This window comes from Stigmatopora argus, chromosome 12, assembly GCF_051989625.1.
Source record: "Stigmatopora argus isolate UIUO_Sarg chromosome 12, RoL_Sarg_1.0, whole genome shotgun sequence".
NCBI lineage: Eukaryota > Metazoa > Chordata > Actinopteri > Syngnathiformes > Syngnathidae > Stigmatopora > Stigmatopora argus.
The window spans coordinates 11,594,381-11,620,409 of record NC_135398.1 but is presented as its reverse complement, the minus strand read 5'-3'; the positions used below and the strand labels follow the sequence as shown (position 1 = coordinate 11,620,409).

The window sequence follows — 26,029 nt, the reverse complement described above, 5'->3', positions numbered from 1 at the left end:
CAGAGTGACATTATCGGTTAGGAGAAAGTTGGCTTAACAATTTTTGTATAAATGAATTTTTGGGGAAAACAGAACAATTACAAATTGGAAATGGGTGTTTAGCACTCGCAGTGAAAACTATCATTACATACAACACAACGGGAACTGAGTCGTGCATCTGGATGTCATTTTTGAGTGAGCCTTTACCCAGCCAACTGTCCGTTGATGTCTCGGATTTGTTTGATTAAGTTACACGACTCAATAATGGAAAGAAAACGGGCAACATACTTTTTAAACCAAATGGAAAGCGTCTTCGTGACACTAATGCTAAGATAGCTAGTCACATACGGCACACAGCCGGTGGGGAAGAGGAGCCCAAACTTAAATTGGCGACGGTGTGTTCAACCTGGCATTAAACTAAAAGATTTGTTGGCGTTTTTGGCTCAATCGATCCCCAAAAAAATTCCCGGGAGCGTGATAAAAATGCACTTAGGGCAGTAAATTGCTCAATGCCTTACCTCGTTGGCGTGCTCGTCGTCCGTCAACATAGAAATGGCTGTTCGAAAGGACGAGATACTGCGCTCGTGCTTAATTTACACAGCTGTGTCGCCAATAGGCGTAACCACGCCCATATTCTCCAGCCATATTGAATGTGGAAAAGATGATGGCTTGCTTACCGCGCTCCACGAGGTGGTTTGTCCTCCCAACTCAATGTCCATGTTTTGAAGCTGATGTGGAATAGTCGTGATTTTTGTGGACTTGATGCTATAAAACAGTGTGAGTATAATACTACAATGAACCTCTAATACATCTTTAAACTCAAAGAGGGATGCTATAGTAACTATAGCACACCTCTTTGAAAAAATGAACTATAGTAGAGTTCATTCATTCTCTGAACTGCTTTATCCTTACTAGGGTCGGGGAGGGTGCTGGAGCCTATTCCAGCTGACTTCGGGCCAGAGGCGGGGGACACCCTGAATTGGTGGCCAGCCAATTGCAGGGCACAAGGAGACAAACAACCATTCACGCTCACACTCATACCTTGGGGCAATTTAGAGTGTCCAATTAGCCTACAATGCATGTCTTTGGAATGTGGGAGGAAACTGGAGCACCCGGAGAAAACCCATGCAAACTCCACAGAATTACACCAACATAATGGAAAACTCTCAACCTGTGAGGAAACTTACTCTTGAGGTCCAAATGCAATATCTGTCATCTGCTCACGTTCATTTGCATTTGTCACCTTGCAAAGGTGATAAAATGAATGTGTCTATATGTATACTATATAGAGTACATACACGACAGGCCAAGAATCTCAGAGATGTTCAAGAGGTGATCACGGTTCTCATCAGTATTTAAATGACACCACGGGAAACAGCTTCCCTCTAAAAAGAAGCGAAAACAATTACCTTGATGCCAGCCGAGCGGCATTTACCGACAGCGTCGGGCACGGCGGCGTGCGGCGGATCAATCATGGAGATGAGGCCCAGGAAGCACAGCTGCTCAGTAGGGAAGTTGATGTCGCCGCAGTCAAAGGCAAAACCTCTGGGGAACTGAGATGGTGGCAGGTTGAACTAGCAGAAGTCTGAAAGACCAGCAAAAAGATGCATCAGACTAGACGTGGATTGGAATGTCAAAAAAGGCTTGACACGTCTACCTTACATTGAGGACGCCCACACAATACAACGATTTCACAATAATTGGGTTTTTAAAAAATTTCACCATCTAAAATTAGAATTCTAATCTTGTTTGTCACCCACGCAACATCACACACACTTCAAAGATTTTGCAGTTTAATCCACCGAGCATGCATGTTTTGGGGTAATAGGAGGAAGTCTGGATATCTATAAAAACCCACACAGACATAGATAACATGCAAATACTAGACTGAAAGGTCGTGATCTCAGAACTGTGGCGTGTCGTGTTAACCATTCAATGTGCCTTAAAAATATAAATAAAAAATAAAATAAAACAAATAATTAGTATAATATATTTCTTTGTCACACTTTTTATACTGTAAATATCTACAATGATAATTCATTCACTCATTTTCCCAACCATTTATCCTCACAAGGGCTGCAGGGGAACTGGAACCTATCCCAGGTAATTACAGGCAACAGGTGTGTCAGGAGCGGCCCGTTTGTCCCTCCTGGCGTGCCGTTACTTCCTGTTTTGGTATTTAAACATGAATGAGTCTTAGTATCATTGTCGGATCGTTCCTGCTTGCGTCCTGCATGCTGCTGCCTGCAGTGTGCCTTATAGTCGTGAAAATACGGTAGTTTTTTGTGCAATATTTGGGAGAATGCATTGTAATGCACAAAATTTCAAATGCAATTTTAACAAGCCTGTGTATGTGGAAAGGACTAAAAGTCAGACTGTAATTTAAAAGAGGGCTAACTGAAAACAGAAGAGAACAATCTAATGAAATACCATTAAGTAAGGAAAAGTTGTGTTTTTGTAGCTTTTGGAGCTTTGGGATTGATTGCCACATTTTGCGTCCCAAGTGAGATATATTGTAGAATGAATCAACAGCATAGTCTGCCCTAGCTTTTAAGTCTTTCTATAATAGATTTATGTTGCAACCGATAAATACACACGGCTGCCATAAAGGCGTCTCCAACATTTTGTGTCTCCTCAGCATTTGGCAAGCATTCTCATTTGGATAAAGTGCAGCGATAAACACGGTGCACTTCTTATGAGAGACATTTGCCTCAACTAGCCTCTTACCCGAGGAGATGATAAAAAATAATGTGCACCCTCACCACCCTCACCACCCTCACCACCCGGCCCAAACCGCGTCACACAACCTTCTGAGAAAAACTCTACCGAACACTCGTTCTCCGAGTCCTCCCAGCTCCATTTGTAGACGTTCTGGAAGGCGTCTCGCCAGTTGTCATCTATGCTTTGTTCCTGGCCATGGATCATGATGGAGCTGCACCTAGAGATTAATGCAAATAATAAAAACTGCCATTTGCAAATGAGAGTTGAAAATCTAAAACTAAATGACAGAATGCTAGGAGTCATAAATAAATACACACATATACATACATATACACACAATATACACATACATATACACACATACACATACATATACACACATATACACACATACACATTCATATACACACATACACATACATATACACACATACATACATACTTATACGTACACACATACATATACACACATACACACATATACACATACATATACATACAATGCAATTATTGATTCTCATATAGTAGTAGAGGACATCGATTATGTTTCTTGCGTTTCATCACTGTAGTGTGTGTCATTTTGATGTTTGATTGTTTTGCACGTATTGAGGAAGATATAGCAAGGTTTATGGTGTGTGCTGTATGGTCGATTTAACAGACAGTTGGGAGCCTAAAAAGTAGTTTTTTCTTTTTAATTCTCACTGGAAAGGACCGCGAAAAACAAAAGAAATGGCTGTTAGATTAGCATACAATATCAGAGGATCACAACTACTACCTTATTAGATACCACTTTTCCACACGTTAATTTTTGCTCAAAGCATTGTATAATACATGTCAATTTATGCAGTCATGGATTAATCATGTAATCATAAATACACGACGAGTATAAGTATATAATTGATCACTTTTTGTGACATTTATTGTGTGGAAAAAGGTGCTATAGTAGAAGCATAAGTTTGTGCTGCTCTGACAAGGCATTCTTATCTGAAAGAACACTTGAAGTTGTGAAAAAAAGGTCTGATAGATTCCTAACAATACTGAGAGGGTTGGTGAGGCTCCCTTTGTACACGGTAAGTAAAATTTATTATGTATTTGTTATATAGAAAATATAAATATATAAATAATTTCGCATGGTAGAATCCACCTTCAGCCAGATCCTGGCTTTGCGCTTTAAAAATAAATAGATTAAATAAAAGAAAACTGGAGTGAGAGGTTCAAGGATATCAATTAAATAGGAATAAATGTCATCCCATAAGATTTGTGGCCAAGACAGAGGTGAATCAGATCAACATTTTCATCATCTCAGAATTCATATGGGCTTTGCATCATTCCGATTTTGTTGCTTTTTGACCACAGTTAAAATGCTGTTGTAAATCCTCCAGCACACTGGTATTCATACTGTGTTATTTTAGGACTCTCATATGACATGAATGAAAATATTAGATTATGAGCGTGAACAGCGTTCGCCCTGTCTGATAACCACCAGAAAAACTTCCCCTTTCCCACTATTAGGGCTGTGGAGGTTGGGGGGGTGGTTGAGGTCAGCTTTCCACTTGTTTCCTACATACTGTCCATTTGAGTGGGCCATTGATCCATTATTGATGTGCCAACCTGTCCAGGATTCTCTCTGGCACTCCCTTCATGACCAGAATATGACCGGAAGGGTTGTCTTCTGCTTTATGGATGGAGAGCTTTAGACAGAAGTGATTCAGTGAGAGATCATGAATTAATCATTTTTGTCCTCCTGTAATGGTGCGCGGCATGTGACGAAATGAAATAAACATCGATGAAATCTATCATTTAAATGTGAAATATTTACAGTGACATGCATTTTTACTTTAGGTAAAACAGCACTGTGAAATAACAACATTCATTAAAGTTAATCAAAACAAGTGCACGGGATTTGGTGGTTTATCCGCAGGAATCAATTGCTTATGCCTGGAGGTCCACTTATGCAACGAGGCCTTCAAGGTTTTAAACCATCAGTTTGAAATTACAATTTCAACACAGAGGTAATGAGTATAGGAGGCCTTTTGGTATCTAGTATGTACTTCATATCATATGTAGTTTTTGTTTTGGGAATTTTTCAGAATTATGATGTTCCTACTACTACTATCTTATTTTCCACCGTATTTGTCAATGTTTAGCTGGACATGCAAATAATACTAAGGTGCAAATTATTTAATGTTAACTAATAAAAGTTCATACATACATTTTCGATCGGTATCAAATCATGTAGTCTATGTTATCGATCGTATTTTTTACTCACGTAACCACTCATACAATATAATAATCTTACATTAATAACACAGTCCATAACATTCAAATAATAACATCTTTCTCTTTTGTACAATCAACTCAGCAAATAAAGATTGTGTGTTTCGGGTAAAGTTCGTGTCATGCAAATAGGCCGGAAATTATCCCAACATTTTGTTCCAAATTTACAGAGTAGATATGTTTATCAAAAAGTGATTAAATGTTTTTGATCATAATGCTGACTTTTTAAAAAAAGCTTGTGTATGTTCATGTTCATTGTTGCATGCATCACTCCTGGCTAGTATCTTAATCTTTGGTGTCCGTGTCACTTTTATTTCAATAACAGACTTGTTTTAATGAGGATTATGCCTATTGAGGTAGATTTCTCGTTTGACATTTACATAATCAATTAGTGTTTGGGCAGTCAAAAACATAGCACTAAAATGTATTTCTAATGCATTCCAATGCTTTGTTTCTAACCAAATCAGCTGCAGACAGGCCGGTAAACTTTGGTGATCATTTTGAATGGAAATAAAAGAAGGCCGAGTTTGCATTAGTTGTCTTTTTTTTTTTGACTATGTTTCAGCGGGAATTTGTTAAGCTACACAAAGAAGATGCAGAAATCTGGACGGTTTTGAATCTTCTCCAAAGCTGAGGAAAGGGGGGCATGAGCCTCAAACAGAGAATCGACGACAAATGAATGCGTTGGAACGCACAGTGCATGATAAGCAGGAAAATAACGCTGAGTAGGATAGGTGAAGTCACTACATGTTAAACTTAGTATAATCAAAGTATTATCCCAAAAAGTTAGTAAGAGGTGGTTTGTATGCTAGGAGAATTGAAGAAAGCTGACGATTGTTGAAAGCGTTACACGTTGTAGGCTTGCTAAGCCAAAGAAGCTTATGTTACTCTGTGATTCGAGTATGTAAAGCCTGAGCATTTCTGAACATGGTCTCAACAATTCAATTGTTTTGGATATTTTATATTGCTGTCAAAACAATAATTGTGACTATGTTTAGCTGCTTGGCAATTGTGACTCAGAGTCCAGTGTGATTTCTTTTTTCCTATGTCATGACACATTTTGGCCAGTTCAATCTACCTCGGTCACAGTCTGCAGAAGTTCCCCATCTTGTGGAAGACTTTCTGTGTGGGGTTCCAGTTTTTGTCCAACTTTACGTCTATTGAGTCTGTATCCGTTTTTGCTACCGCAACCAAAATGGCGCCGTTCAAGTGGCAGCCGGTGGCGGTAGCTCCGTCCCCTCTTGCTCGTTTTGTGTTTTCGCTGCTTTTCTGTCTTAATGATTTGATTTGGTGATTCTTAACGGCCCCATTTACTTTGTTTTGCTTTGCACTTTGTGCTTTTGCTTTGTTCTGCGGCCTTTGTGACTGTACTGTCTAACTTTTAACTAAGCATTTTCTTGCTACTGTCACAATGAAATTTCCCGAATATGGGATGAATAAAGTTATCCAATCCGAGAACATTTTATAGTAATACAAAATATGGCACTCGTTATTGGAGTTTCTAACAATGTCCTATTATTCCTAGTATAAACTAATATAGTAATGGTATATCCCCTCAAGTTGATTATCAATGTCCTATGGTATCGACCACATGTTGATAGCCAAATTAAAGGTATCACAACGAACCCATTTGTTGTCAAAACATGAGATTTAGGATGCAGTAATTGTTTCCCAAGGTGTCATGTAGTACCTGGTCCTTATTGGTGGAATTGAAGGGGCTTTCAGCCACTTTGGGGTTGACTCCTCTCATCTTTCAAACATTGCCACAACACAGCTCGATGCACTTAAGCAGTGCTGACTCGGACGCATCACCTGCCGTTTCCCGCTGCAAGAAACCCACACTCACTCGTATTAGCGACTTTGGCTGAAAGGAGAGCAGTCTTCGACACAATGCAGCGGAAGCTTTTGCCTGCGGGTGTTCTTTAATTGATTAAAGTTGCACCCCAGAGAGCATTGTTCACTTGCATTATGCCTCTCATTAATAATTTATATTAGAGCAGAGCAACATCTGCATCATCGAAGATTTTAGTTGGGCCACAAATGTTTATCCTGGCACTTCCCCGTCTGTAAGATCATAAAGAATCTGCAAAGATGACATTTCTGGAGCTAAGATCACCTGCCGTGCCAGGAGATTCGAATGTGTATTTTTGTCCAAAAATGCCCGAGAACAAACATAGTGGACTGTGGCGAGAGACCAGGCAGTTTTGCACTCATCTTCCCTGCCACAACATGTTTGGCCTTTAAAGCTCAAAATTAGGTTTCACCTGACATGCCGGAGTCCACATAGACCATGGAAGAAAAGTTGTAATGGACTTGTAAACAGGCAAAACGGCCAATAATGTGGACTCGAAATCCAATGTTAGCATGTATATCTGTTTATAACTAGTGAGGGAAAAAAATTAAATAAAGGTTTCAGTTAAAACACTCAAGACAACTGCTTTTGATTGGTGAAACTCTAATTTAATAAAAAGAAATAGCCTAAAAACATTCAACATAATTCCCCAACATGATTGATTTATATTCATACATTATCTTCTTAAATTATTATATAAAGTCAAATGACATGTTATTAGAGAGGTTGCTCTTTTTTGGGCATTATGTAAAGCTATTAGGGAACACTTTGGCGACAGGTCCATTTAAGTGCTATTTAGATCTTAATAATGGAGTTCTGAGATGGCTTGTCTACTCCCTGCTGACACTGCATCTGAATATGAACATACCAATGCTTTTATGTTCTTTAAATGGCTGCCCACACCTGTGGAGCTCCAAGACTTGTGAGGGTAAAAAATGGAAAGCAAATGTTAAGAATAGACATCTGAGTTGTGTACGTGGAGATGAAGTCTGTACTATATTTTCAATCTGCAATGATTTTCACTGCACATTTGCTGTCAACCCTCCCAGTCAAAATGGATTCAATGGTTGCCACTCATTCCATAATTTGAGGATATTTTACATCCTGGTTTAATAAAATAAAACAATTATATATATATATATATATATATATATATATATATATATATATATATATATATATATATATATATGTAGTTTTGACTATATAAAACCAAAGATAAAAGAATTCTTCAAAATATATTTTTAGGCAGTAAGAAAAGCAAAGAAAAAAGAAGAATGTCAGACTTGGCAGGTAGCTACCAAATTATTATTTTCATATACTTGAGCAGGAGAGATATGTACTAAGTGGGTTGCCAAAATTTCAATCTGTTCACAGTATTAAGTGGTTTCAGAACGAAACATTTTGATTACACTTGCACCTGGAAGTTCAACCATGTTCCCTGCTTACGAAACCATCTTCGCTCTAATTTAAAAAAGGACACAAGTCTTTTGATGATTTTTTTTCAACTACATTAAATCAGTTAGATAAGTGCTAAAAATGTGTATAAAATGAGAGGAACACTTGTCTCACGTTCCAAAATTTTTGGGTCTGCCCAAATAGAAGCCATCAATGGCTTCTTTCAGTTATAAATATTTTACCATTGAGCTGTAAAATGAGCTAATTGGGGCTTGCACGAACAAAAGATTACATTAGATCACATTTTCTTAATCATAAGAAAGCAGAGTGCAGCCCACCTTCAAAATGGGGACTTGCTCCTGTCCTGCTCTGAAATCAGCTCGGTTGCACAGGGCGGCCACACGAGACAACGCAGCCAATGTCGCAGAACTCTTGTCAAAACACGACCCTGCAAATACACCGTAGAGTTGTGCAAGTGTCTTTTTTTCACGATTATTTATCCTGTGATAGATTCATGCAATATGTATGCTTGCAGTTTAGCTCCCAGCTTTCACAGGATAGATAACTCTTGGATGACTCAAGTCAGTCACAACAATTATTATTTTTCACTTGGATTTTTCAATTCCCTACTTTAAAGAAAGATATACCTTTTAACATTTGTATGATATTACTCTGTTGTATACATATATAAAAAGCAATCTTTGTGGGAAATGACCTTCACTTCAGCATGGGTGCCCCCTGCATCCATTTTTCATTTTACTCCAGCAGACAGACAAGTTGGTGAGAGTGCTACCATTATCATTTAAAGCCGTTTTCTTTGTCTCTTTTTTCTTTTCTATTCTTTACATAGATTGTAAGTCAAAGTTTCCTTTCAATTAGAACTGCTTAATCATTGATGGCTGACTGCGAAGGGTGGCAGTGAGCATTCACTGACATTTTGAATAAGAATGCGTCAGATATTTTGTGCTTAGAAAAAGCATTACCCAAGTGCTCTCAGCGGCTCCCGGCAGGTTACCTGCCTCATTGTTATGCATCAAAGACGCAATGTTACTTGGGGAACTCAGGAGAGGGCGGCGCAGCCCCTCTCCCCGCCGCCTGCTGCTGCGGTTCAATTAATGGCCGCACCGGCATGCACTGCAGCAGACTCGCTCGCACCGTGAGTGAACGTTGAGCATATGAAACCCGGCAGGTGGTCACAAGCTCCCCCTTCCTCCTTCCCTACCCTGCATCCCCCCACCAACTGCTCTGGTCCTCGGTGGTATCGACCGCATGGATCTGGTTGTCGAACCACATGTGGGCAACGGTCATGCGGTTCTGCGTTAGCATGCCCGTCTTGTCGCAGCAGATGGTGGAGGTGGAGCCCCGAGTCTCCACGGCCTCCAGGTTCTTCACCAGGCAGTTCTTCTTGGCCATGGGCTTGGCCGTCAGGGTCAGGCACACCTGGCGGAAGAAGACATGGATGAAGAGGAGTGGAGCAAGGTGGGCCATCTGGGACATATATACTGGCCGACACACACGCTCCATATGCTAGCTGAATGCATCAAAGCATTTCCACCTATTTAATAGAAATTCACCAGAGCAGGCTGCCAGGTGCCATTACAGTAATATCTTTGTTCGCAAGTCCACGACTGGAAATCAAGTTATCATTTTGACGCAAATAAGCAAAAGGGGCAGATGTAAAATGTCTGTGAAAGGAGCAAAATGTAAAATATACACTACAGTTATTCATTAAATTTCCTCATTTTAAAAGTCGATTGTCAGCCCATAAAAGATGTTTTAACCTCCTAAGACCCTAATGAGTGTAAAAACAAAGAATTATCTTTTTACATGATGTAGTTTCTGAGAAAAATGATGTCCACATCATAAGTGGACGCCAGGCCCTTGTAGTCGTGACAACCAAAAAATGTCTTGTCCACACATGTGGACGCCTGGTCATAGGAGGTTAAATTCTATGTTTAAAAGAATGCTATTCGTCTTCCTTTGGGTTGCCGGAGCTCCATAGGCTACCAAGGTTGTGGAAATAAGATAAGGATATGCAAATGTCATGCTCTTGTGTGTACTTGTGCGAAATCTGAGTGCTCTCGCGTGTACTTGTGCGACAACTCCGTGCACTCGTGTGTACTTGTGCGACAACTCCGTGCACTCGCGTGTACTTGTGCGACAACTGCGTTCACATGAGTGTACTTGTGCAACAACTGCGTGCACAGGTGTACTTGTGCTACAACTGCGTGCACAGGTGTACTTGTGCTAGAACTGTGTGCAATTCTGCTACAATTCCATGCACTTGCGTGCAGCAGCTGTGTGCACTTGCATGAATTTGTGATACAACTGCATGTAGCAGCTGTGTGCACTTGCGTGGTACAACTGTTTGCACTTGTCCTAGAACTATGTGCAATTGTGCTCCAACTGCGTGCACTTGTACTACAAGTGCGGATACTACAATTGCGTGCACTCTGCGTGTGTGCACTCGTGCTACAAGTACATGCAGTTGCGTCTTCTTGTACTTGTACACCGACCAGCACACAAAAATTACCTGCGTAATCTCCAGAAATTACGTTTTCTAGTTTTTTTGATTGACATGAAATATATATATATATATATATATATATATATATATATATATATATATATATATATATATATATATATATATATATATATATATATATATATATATATAGCATTTTGCCACTAATCTTATATATTCTCCTTTATTAATGGTTAAAATGTGCAGGGTCTTATACAAAATAACATCTTAAGACATTTTTGTAGGTCTGTTAATAATATAAATTGCAAGTCATTGTCATGTTGCTAGGGGAAACAGGTTGTAAGATCACTTCATCAAGGCGGTTGGTTGACTTCTGACCTTATGAAGTTGAGTTTTCCTTCTGGGATAAGCATTTGAAGGAAGGCAAAAAATGGTTAACATCAACTTGAAAGGGCTGCATTGAACCGGAACCAAAGAACTTCCTGTGTCTTTTGACATATTGGTTTTTGAGACTTCTGGATCTACTCATTAGCAATGTTATTTTTGCATGCGGCTTTGGAGTTACCCCAGAGCCAAAAAGGAACCATTGGACCATAATGACAGGTTTTATGTTAGTTTTACGCGCAGTCTTCATACTTTTTTGTTTACTCTACTCTTAAAAGAGTATCATAGAGTTTATCAAATTTCATCTTCTTATTGATAATGATCTTTTGCGTGTCTCTCGGAGGAAAATGACTGACTTCCTATTCATTTTCTAACATGCATTCATTCGCGAGAATTTTTGTAGGTTTATTCAAGTAAATGTGTGTATGAACAGGCTTAAGAACTGTATGGTTTCAGTTTACATGTTTCACATTTGGTGGTACATAGACTGAGCTAAATCTACAAAAAAACGGTCTGTATATGAGGCTCAGAAAAAGAAAAACTAAAATATTCCCTTCCGACCAAAATCTAAGCAAGGGAAAACAATATACTCACAGTCACGGTGGGCAGGAGGCCTTCGGGCACGTTGGCCACGATAATGCCGATAAGGAAGATGACCGCTTCCAGCCAAGTGTAGCCCAGAATAAAGGAGAGCACAAAGAGGCTGACTCCCAAGAAGACGGCCACCCCTGTGATGATGTGGATGAAGTGTTCAATCTCCATGTTGATGGGCGTGCGTTGCACCTCCAGCTCCGACGCCAGTGTAGCGATGCGGCCCATCACTGCGTGGTCACCAGTAGCATTTACTACACCGCAGGCCGTCCCTGTTAGAGTTATAGGTGGGTTAGACAAGTTCCAAATCAGACTGGCTAGTTTTTGCTGCTTTTCTGTCTTAATGATTTGATTTGGTGATTCTTAATGATCCCATTGACTTTGATTTGCTTTGTACTTTGTGCTTTTGCTTTGTGTTCTGCGGCCTTTGCGACTGTACTGTCTAACTTATAACTATGCCTTTTCTTGCTACTGTCACAATGAAATTTCCCGCATATGGGATGAAAAAAGTTATCCAATACAATCTATATTCATTTCCATGGTCATTTATAAGAAGATCCTCCTAGAACCTAAGGGGCACAGTAGCTTAATTAAGTCTAGAAACACTGACCGTATCTGTCTTGAACCAATTAGCTCCAGCTCCTTTTGGCACACCACAACTTGCAAGTAGGTGGCTGGGGGTGATGGTACTAATACGTTTATATGGCACAAAATGAAGTGAGCAACTGTTTGTTATAAGTGCAAAGTTCTGGAACTGTGGGAAGGATTGTGGGTTTCGCGCTTTCAGGTCCCTTTGCATCCTGGAGCGAATTTTACAGGGGTTAAAAGGGGCGGTTAAACTATCAAGAGGTCTGCGAACAACTGTGGAAGAATTAGTCTTGTATTTTTATGGAATAAAACTGTTTTGAAAGAAGTGCAGAACTATTGGTGGAACTATGGAACCAAAAACAAAGTTGTAGATAATTTGAGCAAAGAAAACAACTGTTCACCTTGCTTGTGGAATAGTACTTTCAATGGGCCCAGGAACCTTTGAGGTTTCTTAGTTCTAGGATATAGGTCAAGGAACTACTCCATTTTGGAGGGAAAAACTTACAAGAAATATTAATGTAATTTTTCAAAATTAAGAGAAGACTGCTCTAGTAGAAGTCATCTCAAAACTCCATGCAAGAACCTTTTAAGGATGAGCCTACATTTGTTTCATGGAATACAAGAACTTAAAAGAACCAGAGGAACTTGAACCCAGAACTACAAATGCTAAATGAAAAATTGTGCATAGAACTATTCTTTAAATATAGTTATTAATTAGGGCTAAATGGTGTAGTCTGAGAACCTTTGTCACACTGAGTACAGGACCCTAAAACATCCTGAAATTATGAGTCAAAATGAGACTTGGTTATTTTGGGTTCCAGGAAAGAAATTACTAAACATCTCCTCTAGGAGTAGATCTGAGAAAGCGGCCCTGTTGTCGAGCAAAGTCTGGGAAAAGCGTGGCTAATAAGAGCCAGTTTGGTCCAGACGTGACCTACTGACCCTCCACGCAGTTAGTCGAGAAGAAGCAGATGTTGCGGGTTTCCAAGGGGTTGTCATGTGTGAAGTCAGGAGAACGAGTCTGGGGCTCCGACTCACCGGTAAGAGATGAGTTGTCCACCTTTGAAAGGAGTTCCTGTGAAAGTATGGGAACACTGGTCAGGTCAAAACAAGTACAGAGAAAAAGAAAAGCATAATTCTTTGATTTTGCTCTATTCATTCATTTTATGTATTGCTTATCCTCAGAAAGGTTGCATGGGGTGCCTATCCCAGCAGACTTCAGGAACCAGGCAGGGGACACCCTCAATTAATGGCCAGCCAATTGCAGGGCACAAGGAGATGGACATCATTCATGCTCAAACTCATTCCAAGGAGCAATTTAGAGAGTTCAACCAGGCTACATGCATGTTTTGGGGATGTGGGAGGAAACTAGAGTACCCATAGAAAACCCACAAAAGCCCAGGGACAACATCCAAACCCATGTTTTGTGGATGTGGGAAGAAACTGGAGTACCCAGAAAAAAACCCACAAAAGCTCGGGGACAACATGCAAGCCCCACAGCGTCAGGACCCACATGGGATTGAACCCTCAAACCGAAACTGTGAGGCCAATGACCAAACCACTCCCTCACCAGGCTACCCAAGAAAAGAAACAACTCCAAAAGTAAATATTTTATGTATGTAATTTTCAACCTCGAATTGTATATTGTTATTATTATGAATGGCATTCATAATAATAGGTTTTTCTTTTCTAAAACAATGTACAATTCCCATTTGTGATTTTCCTGTAGTTATTATATGTATTTATGTATAAGACTCGAGCAACTGCATGATGCAGGGGTGGGGGGGAAGCAAAGGATTGTCCTGTTAGGGGCTATAAATCATGCCTCATGTCTGTCTTTTCAAGATCTCTCCATGCATCTTATGAGCTTGGTTGTCCTGTATAAAGAGCGGCTATAGCAGAACTTCCTGCTCAACTTATAGACGCTGGATGAGATGACTCACTGGTCGGCTGGGATGCGATCCCCGCCTTTGATCTCCACCAGAACTCCCTGCACCACATGCTCAGCATCACTCTGCACCTTTTACCCTTCACGGATCACCATGGCTTGCTGGGTAGGACTGGAAAGAGGGAGTCAGTCATAGAAAGGGATTTTCCCCTCCGTGCACTCAATCACTGCCACTCACCTGTGGAACCATCTTCTTGAATGATCTGTGAGCTTTTGGCCTCTCGGTAGTAGGAGAAACAGTTCGTAATGATGATCACAGCAGCCAACACCACAAGGTACAGCTGTGGGTCACGTTGAAATGCGATTTAAAGTTGAAATGTTCAAAGTGGGTGATACTTTGATTCCATTTTACAATATTTTCAGAAAGACCTCTTTTAAACATTTTAAATAGGAAAATCTAAAATAAACTGTTAATTAAAATAATTATTTATTCTGTTTATTTTATAAATAGTTAATAAAAACCATAAAATAACATTACGTAAGACGTTACTTAAGACAATTACATTAATGAAATACCAATTGGGGCAAAAAATATTTAAAAAATAAGATTTAGTTCAATTAAAACTGTTCAATATGCTCAACCGAATTAAAAAAGAAGAATGTAACTTAAATAGAATTGTTTTCTCAAGCGTGACATTTTTTTTTTCCTCTCACTGTTATTTTTTGGGGGCTATAGTTATTTGAAAAACTATTATGCAACCACCACACCCAAAAATTGGCTTTTTTTTCCTTTTCATTGTGTATATTTTGGCTCTTGCAAACGATACTCTGTGGCAAATTATAGTCCGCAAAATATGTTTTTTTTAATCCAATTTGTAATGAATCAAAATTTTGTTTGGGAAATAAATTTATCCAATTTTTTTGTCATTGTTTTTCTTTTTCAAGTTCAAATGAACTAGTTTACTGAAGATGAGCAGCCTAGAAAATGGATAGATTAATCACTTTTTTTCTCTGATTTTTATTATAATATTTAATTTGATGAAGCTGATATTTTTTTATGCTGAGGCAATGACATATCATTGCAGAAGATGAAAGCTCACTTTTCTAAGCATCCAATGAGACTGCTCAGTACTGCTTACATATTTATATTATGGGAGTGGGATAATTTGCTGCTACTTCAATTAACTCCAGCAAAAAGATTGAAAAGCAAAAGACTTCTCATGTTCTATTCTGGTCGTTTCGGACTGTGTTCAAACTATCAAGTCCGAGACTGCAAAAAGACATTAAGGGCAGGTTTTTTTTCTTTTAAGTAATCCCATCGTGACGCCTTTCCTGTATTTATAGTGAACATCTTCACATCACTCGTGCCAGCCACTGCCTTTATGGAGCCAGCGCCCTGGAACATCAAATCCCTCTCCAAAAAGTTTGCCTCTTTCATTTTTGCCGTGTTTATCCAACAGCAACCGCACACTCGGCGGACGTGTAAAAATCCAGCAGAGCGAGAAAGACATTTGTTTCCTCGGAATATGGCTTGTCGCTTCACTTTCCTGCCGACGTTTCTCCTGAATGTCTCTTTTGCTTCATCTCACTCGTGGGGGCTGCCGTGCTGCCATCCATAAAAGTCACAAATGTCAGAGTTGGGGGAAGCAAACTAACAGAATTATCTGAGGCTCTATCAATTCGAATGATACTGTTTGTAAGTCAAGTCTTTAGGAAATTTACCACATTTTTTGAGATCTTTCGGGAGCATTTAATAATGGAATTTTGGAAAATGTGCTGAAAAACAGAAAAACTGTTGCTGGTTTTACCACAAATGTGGTGTAGGAAATTGCTCTAACAAGAACAGCCTCAATTTTTTTCCATCCAACCAAGCAGTGGGTTGAGTGGATTGAGCGCATCAAAGTTGGCCGGCCGGTAATTACGCTATTTCGGTTGTTTCAAAAATTTGACTACAACATCAAACATTTTTCCTGATGGCTGTTTTGACCAAGTGACAAATATGTGTTGGCAGTGAAGAGTTGTTAACAATAACATGGGAATTAAAACAACAGGGTTTTAGATGTTGTTACATGATAAATTATTAGTTTTTCCAAGGCTTGCTTCGAGATTGTGTAAGATATTTACCATTCAGTAGGTGCCCGAGATCTAATGAGAATGGAGCTCAAGATGCTTTCGTGTCAGGCTCTCCACTGTCTTTCCTTTTCTCTCACTCACATGCACCGTGTTATGGTGGCTCTGCCTCCCTTTGGTTTGAACTTATCATTTATTCATCATCCGAGCCACTTATCCTCACAAGTGTAGAACGACACACTGAGATGAACAGCGATGCATGAACGTATTCATACTTAGGGACAATTTAGACAGTTCGACCAGCCAACCATGCATGTTTTGGGGACATGGGTGGAAGCCGGAATACCTTGAGAAAACCCACGTAGGCATGGGTAGAACCTGCAAACTCCACACAGGAAGGCCAGAACCCACCAGAGATTTAACCCTCGATCGATGAACTGTGTGCCATACGTACTAACCACTCTTTTACTGTACTTCTATACTAAAAATGCACCGTAATAGATCGATCGCCGGGAAAATCGTATGCGTTAAAATGTCTGAAATGTTTCAGAGTCAAAATCCTCAAAAACATTAAATTGTCAACTGATTGTTAAACGTATAAAAAAAACTGTTAAAATCGATCAAAGGGCCTTGAATGGTATGGAAACAAATTCTTTTCTTCCAAAGAATTCCAAAGAATCGATATTACCTCGTATTGTCATGAAATCGATTCACATCTCCAGTATACAAGTTTATAAACATGAGCCCAACCTGCTTGAGATTTTAGGCTACATCTTCAAGGCAGAACCTCTATGCTCCGTAAACCTATCCAGTGACTACATAATGGAAAATGAATTGTAAAATCATAATGGGTGTTATTGAAATATAATCAACGCATCTGACAACTACATGAAAATACACCAGGGGTATTAACGATAAGACGTGCTGTTCATTTGCAAGACAATAATACATTTTGAATGCACGGAAAGCGACAAAGCTTTGAACTCCGAAGCGTGTGGCGGAGCAGAAGAGGCGCACCCACTGTAGTGAGATGGCAATCGTGGGGGAGATTAACGTTATCGGTGCTGCGCACACCCGATCCTCGTCACTTTGCTGCGGCGACACCCTCCATTATGCAACGACTTAAGACTGAATAATGATTGCGTAATGACTGGCGGCCATAAAACGCACTGTGGATGGTTGCTTGGGTCCATTTGCTGGAGTATTTAAGTCAGCTAATGCGGCGAAATGAGGGATGCTTGTACTCTTTCCTTGGGGAAGACATCTATTATTCCTTTACAGATGCTTTATTATAACTCGCTTGTGTTTTAGAAGCCGTTCTCACGATGCGACTGCTGACAAGGAGGTGGTTCAGGAATTGTTTAACATCCCAATTAGTCTTCACCCAGGTGACAGATAGTCTTGATTGTTTGACATTGATTTAAAGCAGCGGTCTCAAACCGGTCCTCAAAGGGCTGCAGGGGGTGTAGGTTTTCATTCAAACCGAACCTTTTGCAAGTGAAATCAGTTGATTGCAGCCAGGAGCTACTTATTTTAGAAGACCCACCATTGGTTAAACGGTCAACACGGAATCGGTTGAAACAAAGACCAGGATTCAATGCTTGTATGAATAATAACTCATGAAAGTAAAAGGTATTAGCTTAAGTCAAATATAAGGAGTACAAAATAAAAAAAATCAGCTTAAGAAAAGGACAAAAAATTCATTAGAAATAAAATAAAAATACTATATTCATATACAATAGCCATTTTGATAATTGGCACACAAAAAAATCATCTTACACTAAACAGTTTGCCTCCTACTGCTCGCATATTAACCCTTGCTTTTACATATGATTTTTCTTTGTTTGTTTTTATTACATTCAAATAGGACAAGGGTCTCAAACCTAAGGGCCAATTATAACCCACAGGTGGTGCTGGAGCCTATCCCAGCAGAATATTAGCAGCAGGTGAGGGACACCCTTAATTGGTTGCACAAGGAGACAGACAATCATTCATGTTTACACTCATAACGAGGCAATTTGGAGTGTTCAACCAGCCTACAATGCATGTTTTAGGGATGTGGGAGGAAACTAAAGTACCCATGGAAAACCCACGCAGGCACGTTCTAATCAACCGAGCAAAAACTTTTCTTTAAATCAACCTAAGTACAGGAACAAAGTATTTGTACATGATGACTTCTTGTGGAGTATTCCTGCCCGGCCTGTTAACAGCCTGCATGTCATAAAGTGGCCAACACGTCCCCTGCTCTGTAAAACTGCTGCATGTAACTTTATTGAACATTTTGTCCATGTTTTTACACCCAATAAAATCAGGAGGGAAAATATAGATTTGCTTCGGTCACACTTTGTAAGTGTGTGTGGCGGGCGTGGCATGCTTTGATTTGCAGACAATCCTTGTGAGAACTTATTGACTGCTGGGCTTGCAATTTAGTGTGTAAACACATCAATTGTCTGTCTGGAAGCCCGTCGACGTTCTTTTCGACAACCTCATGCTCGCACAACAAGACAAGAAAAACTAAAAAAAAACTGTGTTTGAGAGATTGAGGAAGAAAACATTACCAAGGTGAACTAGGACACCACAGAGCACGTAACTTGTGTGTGTGTATGTGTGTGTGTGTGTGTGGTTGTGTACCTTGGACAGGTCCAGTCCATATCGGTTGCTCGGGTCATCGACTGAGTTTTGTGGTCATCCTGTCCAAAGAAAGTGAGACAAGGTTTAAGACCTAACCAATCAGCTTATTGATCCCACCTGCCACCATTTTGATGAACAGATGAATTAATTTTGTTATTTAACATACTTACACACTCCATGGCAGCTTTTAGTGGCATTTGTTTAACACGACAGTCCAGTAAAATGGTTGTTGAATAATTCAGACGTCCATTAAATGAATAGAAATTGTACTTAAATAATTAATATTGCCTTTATATATATATATATATATATATATATATATATATATATATATATATATATATATATATATATATATATATATATATATATATATATATATATATATATATATATATATATATATATATATATATATATATATATATATATATATATATATATATATATATATATATATATATATATATATAGGCAATATTAATTATATATATATATATATATATATATATATATACACACACACACAAGTCAGAAACTAAGTGTTTTTTAGAGGTTGTGTTACTGAGAACTAGATTTAGCAAATGAATAATTTAAATGGGTCAATTATTTTATTCAGAACTGATTAATTTCAATTATTTTATATATTTCATTAGCAATAACTATTTAAATTTGGGTACATTTATTTTGGTGCAGATTGAAGAATGCAATTTCAATTTTTGTATTCCTTCAACTCTTTGGCCAGCGATAGATGCCCAATTATCTTGATCATTCACTATCAGCCAAACTAGTTCAAATGAATTGGACATTTATCGTCATAAGCGAGTTGAGTTTTGGCATGATTTTTATTATAACTACAATATTATGACAAGTCACTTGATGGTGTAGGCATTCATTCGCCTGACTTCAGTGCGGAAAACATGGGATCGATTCCCGATCGGTGGCGGTATGATTGTGAGTGCGAATGGTAGTCGGCCTTTCTGTGTGCCCTATAGCTGACTGGTGACCAGTCTAGAGTGTAGTGTGCTTTTCGCCCGTAGACAGCTGGGATAGGCTCTAGCAACCCTTGCGAGGATGAGTGGTACAGTAAACATTAAAGTAGGTAATATTGATCGATGTTTTGCATTTCTATCGATTTTGTTAGCTGCGTTTAAACCAGTGCTTTTCAATGTATTTTCAATACTGCTAAGCCTTGTCAGAATCACGGGGTGCTGGAGCCTATCACAGCAGGGGGAAAGCCAGACTACACCCTAGACTGGTTGCCAGTCACCCGTAAGACACATAAAGAGACAGACAGAACATTGTGAGTGCACAATAACACCATCACTGAGTGAGAATCAATCCCTGCGTCAATGTCAGCAAGTTTGCTTCTCAATTATTTTCTGTTTTGCCCTTCCCCAGGAAGACGACCCAATCATAAATAGTATCATTTGTCTATAAAATTCTGACTGAATTGACTGAATTTTGACATTTGCATATGATTGTATGTAAAACAAAAAAAAGAAAAGTGACATTGTTCAACTAACAACAAAGAATGACTAACACAGAATAGATTCAAATTGCATCAATTTGGCTGAAATTGAAAGACAAATAAAATCTCATTTAAACTGCAAACCGAGTTGCATACGCTTTGTAGCATTTTCTAGTCTTAGAGTTTGGGTAACTTTCCTTTGTTTCATTACTACCCTTTCATGCCGCATTTCTTTTCATCCCTGTGGAAAAAAGTTGTTTTCAGAGGTTTTGTTTCTTCATATAACATCATTTTGTTGGTGCAAAAAACTTTTAATAATAGGACAGCCAACAAAAGGCATGTTACCAAGGGTCAATCATGCCCTTCTGGCAGATTAATGAAATGTTACACTTATCATTTTTGAACATTTTCAACTGCAGTTTTAGCACAGTGCTTCCTTGAGATGCAATATTTACAATGACGTTCTTACGGATGAAATCATGGAGCGAAATGTTCAATACAGAATCAAACTGGCGCCGTCAATAAACCTGTTTAAATTTTACGTGAAAACACCGAGTCAGCACATTCTTCCAAGGGTCCAAAGTACTATATACGCCAACCATAAATCATGCTGACAGGCTGCCAAAAGCTCCCAAAGACAAGGACGGGCTGACGAAAGCCAAGCGCAATTCTTGCCATGATCCACGCCGCCAAAAAGATGGGCCTGACAAGAGGCGCGTCAGAAGATGCCCGACCGAGAAAAAGCCAGGCCACATTTCACAGTGGCATTTCTGACAGAAGCTCAAGGAGTCACCACACACCGCCAGTGGCCCACAAATTATTTAGCGTTGGAGTACAAAGCGGCCCAGCGAGAGGGCACTTGCGAGGCAGGAGGGCAGGGCAGCACAGGGGGGGTCATGGGGGTCTCTGGCGCATTGGTTGCAGACATTTTGTTTGTATTCATTAGCCTTTCCAGCATCTGAGTGTGAGTGACATAAGCCGACCGGAGCCGTCATGATATTAGAGTTTGTTTATTTTATACCCCAACTGGTATAGAGTTCAATAACCAATTGTAAAATGAATTAGATAACATGGCAGATGAATATAATGATTTTGAAGCAGCTTTTGTGTTGAAGCAATAAAATCTTATTGACATGGCTAGTACAATGATTTCATATGTCAGGCAAGAAGTCTTCGAAAGCTTACCAAGAGCACCTCTTTCTTCAACGAATCTAAATCCCATTTTTTCTTCTTCCTCTTCTCTGCACCACACTGTAGTTAAAACAGAAAGGCATTATCACAAATGTTCATTCACTGCCAATTGAATTGGAGTGACAGCTACGGAAAATTTAATTTAGAATCGCAGCAGAAGGATGAAAAGAGTTGGTACTCGGACGTTTGGTCGCCCGGACGTTTGGTCGCCCGGACGTTTGGTCGCCCGGACGTTTGGTCGCCCGGACGTTTGGTCGCCCGGACGTTTGGTCGCCCGGACGTTTGGTCGCCCGGACGTTTGGTCGCCCGGACGTTTGGTCGCCCGGACGTTTGGTCGCCCGGACGTTTGGTCGCCCGGACGTTTGGTCGCCCGGACGTTTGGTCGCCCGGACGTTTGGTCGCCCGGACGTTTGGTCGCCCGGACGTTTGGTCGCCCGGACGTTTGGTCGCCCGGACGTTTGGTCGCCCGGACGTTTGGTCGCCCGGACGTTTGGTCGCCCGGACGTTTGGTCGCCCGGACGTTTGGTCGCCCGGACGTTTGGTCGCCCGGACGTTTGGTCGCCCGGACGTTTGGTCGCCCGGACGTTTGGTCGCCCGGACGTTTGGTCGCCCGGACGTTTGGTCGCCCGGACGTTTGGTCGCCCGGACGTTTGGTCGCCCGGACGTTTGACAACATCACAGAGAGTTTACTGTTGAAACCAGCTCTCAAAATTATATTCATCCGGGCGACCAAACGTCCGGGCGACCAAACGTCCGGGCGACCAAACGTCCGGGCGACCAAACGTCCGGGCGACCAAACGTCCGGGCGACCAAACGTCCGGGCGACCAAACGTCCGGGCGACCAAACGTCCGGGCGACCAAACGTCCGGGCGACCAAACGTCCGGGCGACCAAACGTCCGGGCGACCAAACGTCCGGGCGACCAAACGTCCGGGCGACCAAACGTCCGGGCGACCAAACGTCCGGTCACGAAAAGAGTTAAATGATTGAACGTATATCATCGCCAATGCCAACAAAATAGTTAAGGAATGGTAATTAACACTTTTTCACTGTCTCGTGCTTTAACCATGCCACACAGGAGTGAAAAAGCTCCTCACACAGAATGTCCAATTCACCTGTCACCGTCAGTCTCCGCCAGGGAACGGTCGGCTAGGAGAAGACGACCACAGAGGGAAAAGTAATCAAACGGAGGCAAAAAGGGAGCGCTGAGCCCGAAATGGAGTCTGGTGGACCAATTCTCCTTCAAGATTACACTCCCATCTTCCCATAAAGCTAAATAGAATGGGGCCCGAAGGCGGCAAATAAAAACACAATTGTGTCATTATGCAAATAAAAATCAAGCCGGGAACGATATTTCCCCATCTCATCCAGAGATGTTAAGTGTTTCGGGAATAAAGATAAAGCAAGGCAATGGTAAGCTTTTGTTTGCCAGCTAATTTGCTTTTAGCAAAACAGCACATTTCACGGGTGGGCTCGGCACCTCAGCTCTGCAGTTTTGGGAAAATTCAGTCCCTGAAGACAGTTTCACTGAGCAACCTAAAGTCTTTCAAACATCTCATTTACAAATAGAAGTCTCATTAACCTTTGACTTTACTGAGGCACAACCCATAGTCATTTTTGTAAAATAAACAAAACAAAGAAACAATTAATTCCATTGCGCCGTTGGGTAGGAAGCTAGTCAGTTATCAGAAATGACGTGGTGAAAGGTAGCCTTTTTCACGCATTGTCACTCTCTTCTGTTTACGATCATTGCTGTGGCTTTCGGCATTTTGTTTTTTTTTTCCTAAGAAATTCAATCTTCTTTATTTGTTTTACTAAATCCCACTTTGACCAAGTGACAAATGATGTGTTGTCAATGAAGAGTTGTTAACAATGACATGGTAACCGAAAGAACGGTACACGGTCGATCGGTCGCCGGTCTTTTGGTCGCCCGGAAGGTAAGTGATAATTACCATTTAAATCGTCGCTCAAATTCCCTAAATACAAACTGCGAATTACTATTTAGTCATACTTAATGCCCTAGTAATTATTAGGCTAAAGAAAAGCTCAAAATTTCCCTGACTTTTATTGTTTTTGGTTGGAGAACTTGTTAAGACCCTGACTGACGTAGCTTCTTAAAAGGGACAACGCATGTACATCCAAACTCTTATACACTCACACGTCAGCTCAGTGAAACTGCTCATGGCCATTGTAGGCTTTTATTGATGCATAGACCGTGTTGTTTTACCTTGTTTTGTCGCCGGTCTTTTGGTCGTCGGTCTTTTGGTCGTCGGTCTTTTGGTCGTCGGTCTTTTGGTCGTCGGTCTTTTGGTCGCCGGTCTTTTGGTCACCCGTTGTTGCGGTCCGGGCGACCAAAAGACCGCGACCAAAAGACCGCGACCAAAAGACCGGCGACCAATCGAACGCACACGGAAAGAACAAGGCTTTAGTTGTTGGCCCTGGCATTGCCAAAAGTCCTGCAATAAAAAACATATTGGTTTTATCGTTTTCAGGTGATGAATTATTCGTTTTTAAATCGCTACACTTGCTTTTAGAAACAACAGTTCGTAAATGTAAGATATTCACCATTCAGTAGGAACCCAAGATCCGATGGTAATAAACCCAAGATGTTTTTCCTCTTTCATCCCCTCTCTCTCTCGCACAATAACATCGAGTCTTGACTACTGTTTTTTATTTAGTCATACGCCCTCTGCTAGGAATCCTTACCTCTGAATAGTCATCGGTTTCAACTAGACAGAGGCAAGGGTTTGTGTGAGTCTTGATAATTGTTTTTTTTAGCATTCTATCATTTGATCAGTGTGTAAAAACTAGTAATTGTGTAACTTCAAAGGGTACCTTCTGCAGTCACCTGAAAAAAATATGAAAGCATCTGGTAGAAATAGTCTACAGATTGATAAATATCAGCTATTTTAATATTTGGCTCCAGTCTTGTTGTTGTGTTATGTGCCAGAGTTATCCCTTGGGGTAGTTTTCATGTTATATAAATGTCAAATTGTTGAGTGGGCTTGACTCACACCCTCCAGTTGCTATCGAGTGATAGCCGGTTTGTTATTGTTGTCAAATTTTCTGTGATCAAAAGAAAGTTCTGGATAAATGGGTCAAGGCAGGCAAAGGTAGTGCTTATCTTCTTTTTTTTATGCTTGTTATTGAGACATCCAAGCATTTTGCATTGCCACTTGACAGCTTAGTTGTAGATTTCAGAATCGCCTCTTAACCAGGCCCATCAATACACATTTTGTTTATTCATTATCCGTACCCTGCATCCTCGCAAGATTTGCGAGGGTTGCTGGAGTTTATCCCAGCTAACTACGGGCGAAGGGCAGAATACACCCTAGAGTGGTCGCCAGCCAGCCATAGGGCACACAGAGTGAGACATACAACCATTCGCCCTCACAATCATATTGCCACCTAGCAGTAACCGAGCCCACACTTGCCCACACGGAAGTCAGGCGAGTGAAACACTACACCATCAGGTGGCTCCACAGACATTTTTATTTATTTTTTTAACCTTTCCTGTTCATAGACACAGCGAGAAATAGTGGGAGTCTTTATGGAATGAACGGTTTTAATGTGCAACGTGGGAGTTTGGTATGATCCCAATGTCGCTGTTTATATATTTTTTCATTTGGTGAAAGCAATAGACAGCAAAGGAAATAACACTCGGAAGAAAAGAAGAACAGACAAAAAAAACATCATTAAATACAAGTTACCTCTGAACGTAGCAGTGCTATCGTGATCTAATTATTTTTATCAAAGGACACCACGTGAAGGGAGGGACACATGGAAGAGACCACCACTGGCACGATCCAAGGTGGACACCCGGACGGATTGGGGAGAGGAAAGCGGGAGCGAGAAAATGTGGGGGTCACCACGGGGTGGGAAAATAGTCTTTAACAGTCCATATCAGGCAATATTTCAATTGTTGTCAAGAGGGGTGGGAGAGAGAACATGCCTGCAGGCCATTTTTTAGACTGACATGGGTGGAATTTTCTACCTACACCCTATGGCCAGTCTTGGCCTGTTAAAAGTGGTGTGGAAAAAAAGACGGCGCTGATGACTGGAGGGCACAAGTCACAAAGCTAAAATAAAAAGCTATCATTGAAAAATGAACAGATAGTTGGCCAATTGTAATTTGAAGCAGCTATACTATTAGGGGCATTTCCTGAAATTATGTCACCATGGGTATGAAGACATTTCTCTTGTCTTATTTTACACCAAATCGCTTTTAAATGAGTCCTCTCATTCTTGCAGATGTTCCCAGTTGCAGGACAAATCAAGGCTGATTCAAGTCTTATCTTCCCTCCTGACAAAGAAGCCCAGTAGTGCAGAATCTCCACAAGGGAAATCATTGAAAAAGGCCATTTGAAGTTCAAGTCTGACCGTTTCCTGTCGGGGCAGCCTTCTCAAGCAATCGCTGGGCCATTTCACAGGTCGATCATCACACCAAAGCACCTTATTCAAAAAAGGCATTTTTCTTAAACAGAATATTTGAAAACATACA

General features: G+C 40.5%; 2 protein-coding genes across 2 annotated transcripts in view; both read right to left on the bottom strand.

Moving 5' to 3' along the window:
* atp1a2a (ATPase Na+/K+ transporting subunit alpha 2a) overlaps positions 1-26,029 on the bottom strand; it is a 52,045-nt gene that overhangs the window by 24,642 nt on the left and 1,374 nt on the right. The window contains 15 exon segments of the mRNA XM_077615535.1: positions 1,389-1,564; positions 2,806-2,842; positions 2,845-2,917; positions 4,312-4,391; positions 6,668-6,802; positions 8,566-8,675; positions 9,469-9,667; positions 11,694-11,962; positions 13,221-13,353; positions 14,203-14,328; positions 14,405-14,429; positions 14,431-14,507; positions 18,868-18,914; positions 18,917-18,926; positions 21,524-21,589. Coding sequence (XP_077471661.1) covers positions 1,389-1,564; positions 2,806-2,842; positions 2,845-2,917; positions 4,312-4,391; positions 6,668-6,802; positions 8,566-8,675; positions 9,469-9,667; positions 11,694-11,962; positions 13,221-13,353; positions 14,203-14,328; positions 14,405-14,429; positions 14,431-14,507; positions 18,868-18,914; positions 18,917-18,926; positions 21,524-21,589 — 1,563 coding nt within the window.
* lig1 (ligase I, DNA, ATP-dependent) overlaps positions 5,520-26,029 on the bottom strand; it is a 79,263-nt gene continuing 58,753 nt past the window's right edge. The window contains exon 28 of the mRNA XM_077615979.1: positions 5,520-5,531. The gene's annotated coding sequence lies outside the window, so the exon portion shown is untranslated. The remainder of the gene's footprint in view (positions 5,532-26,029) is intronic.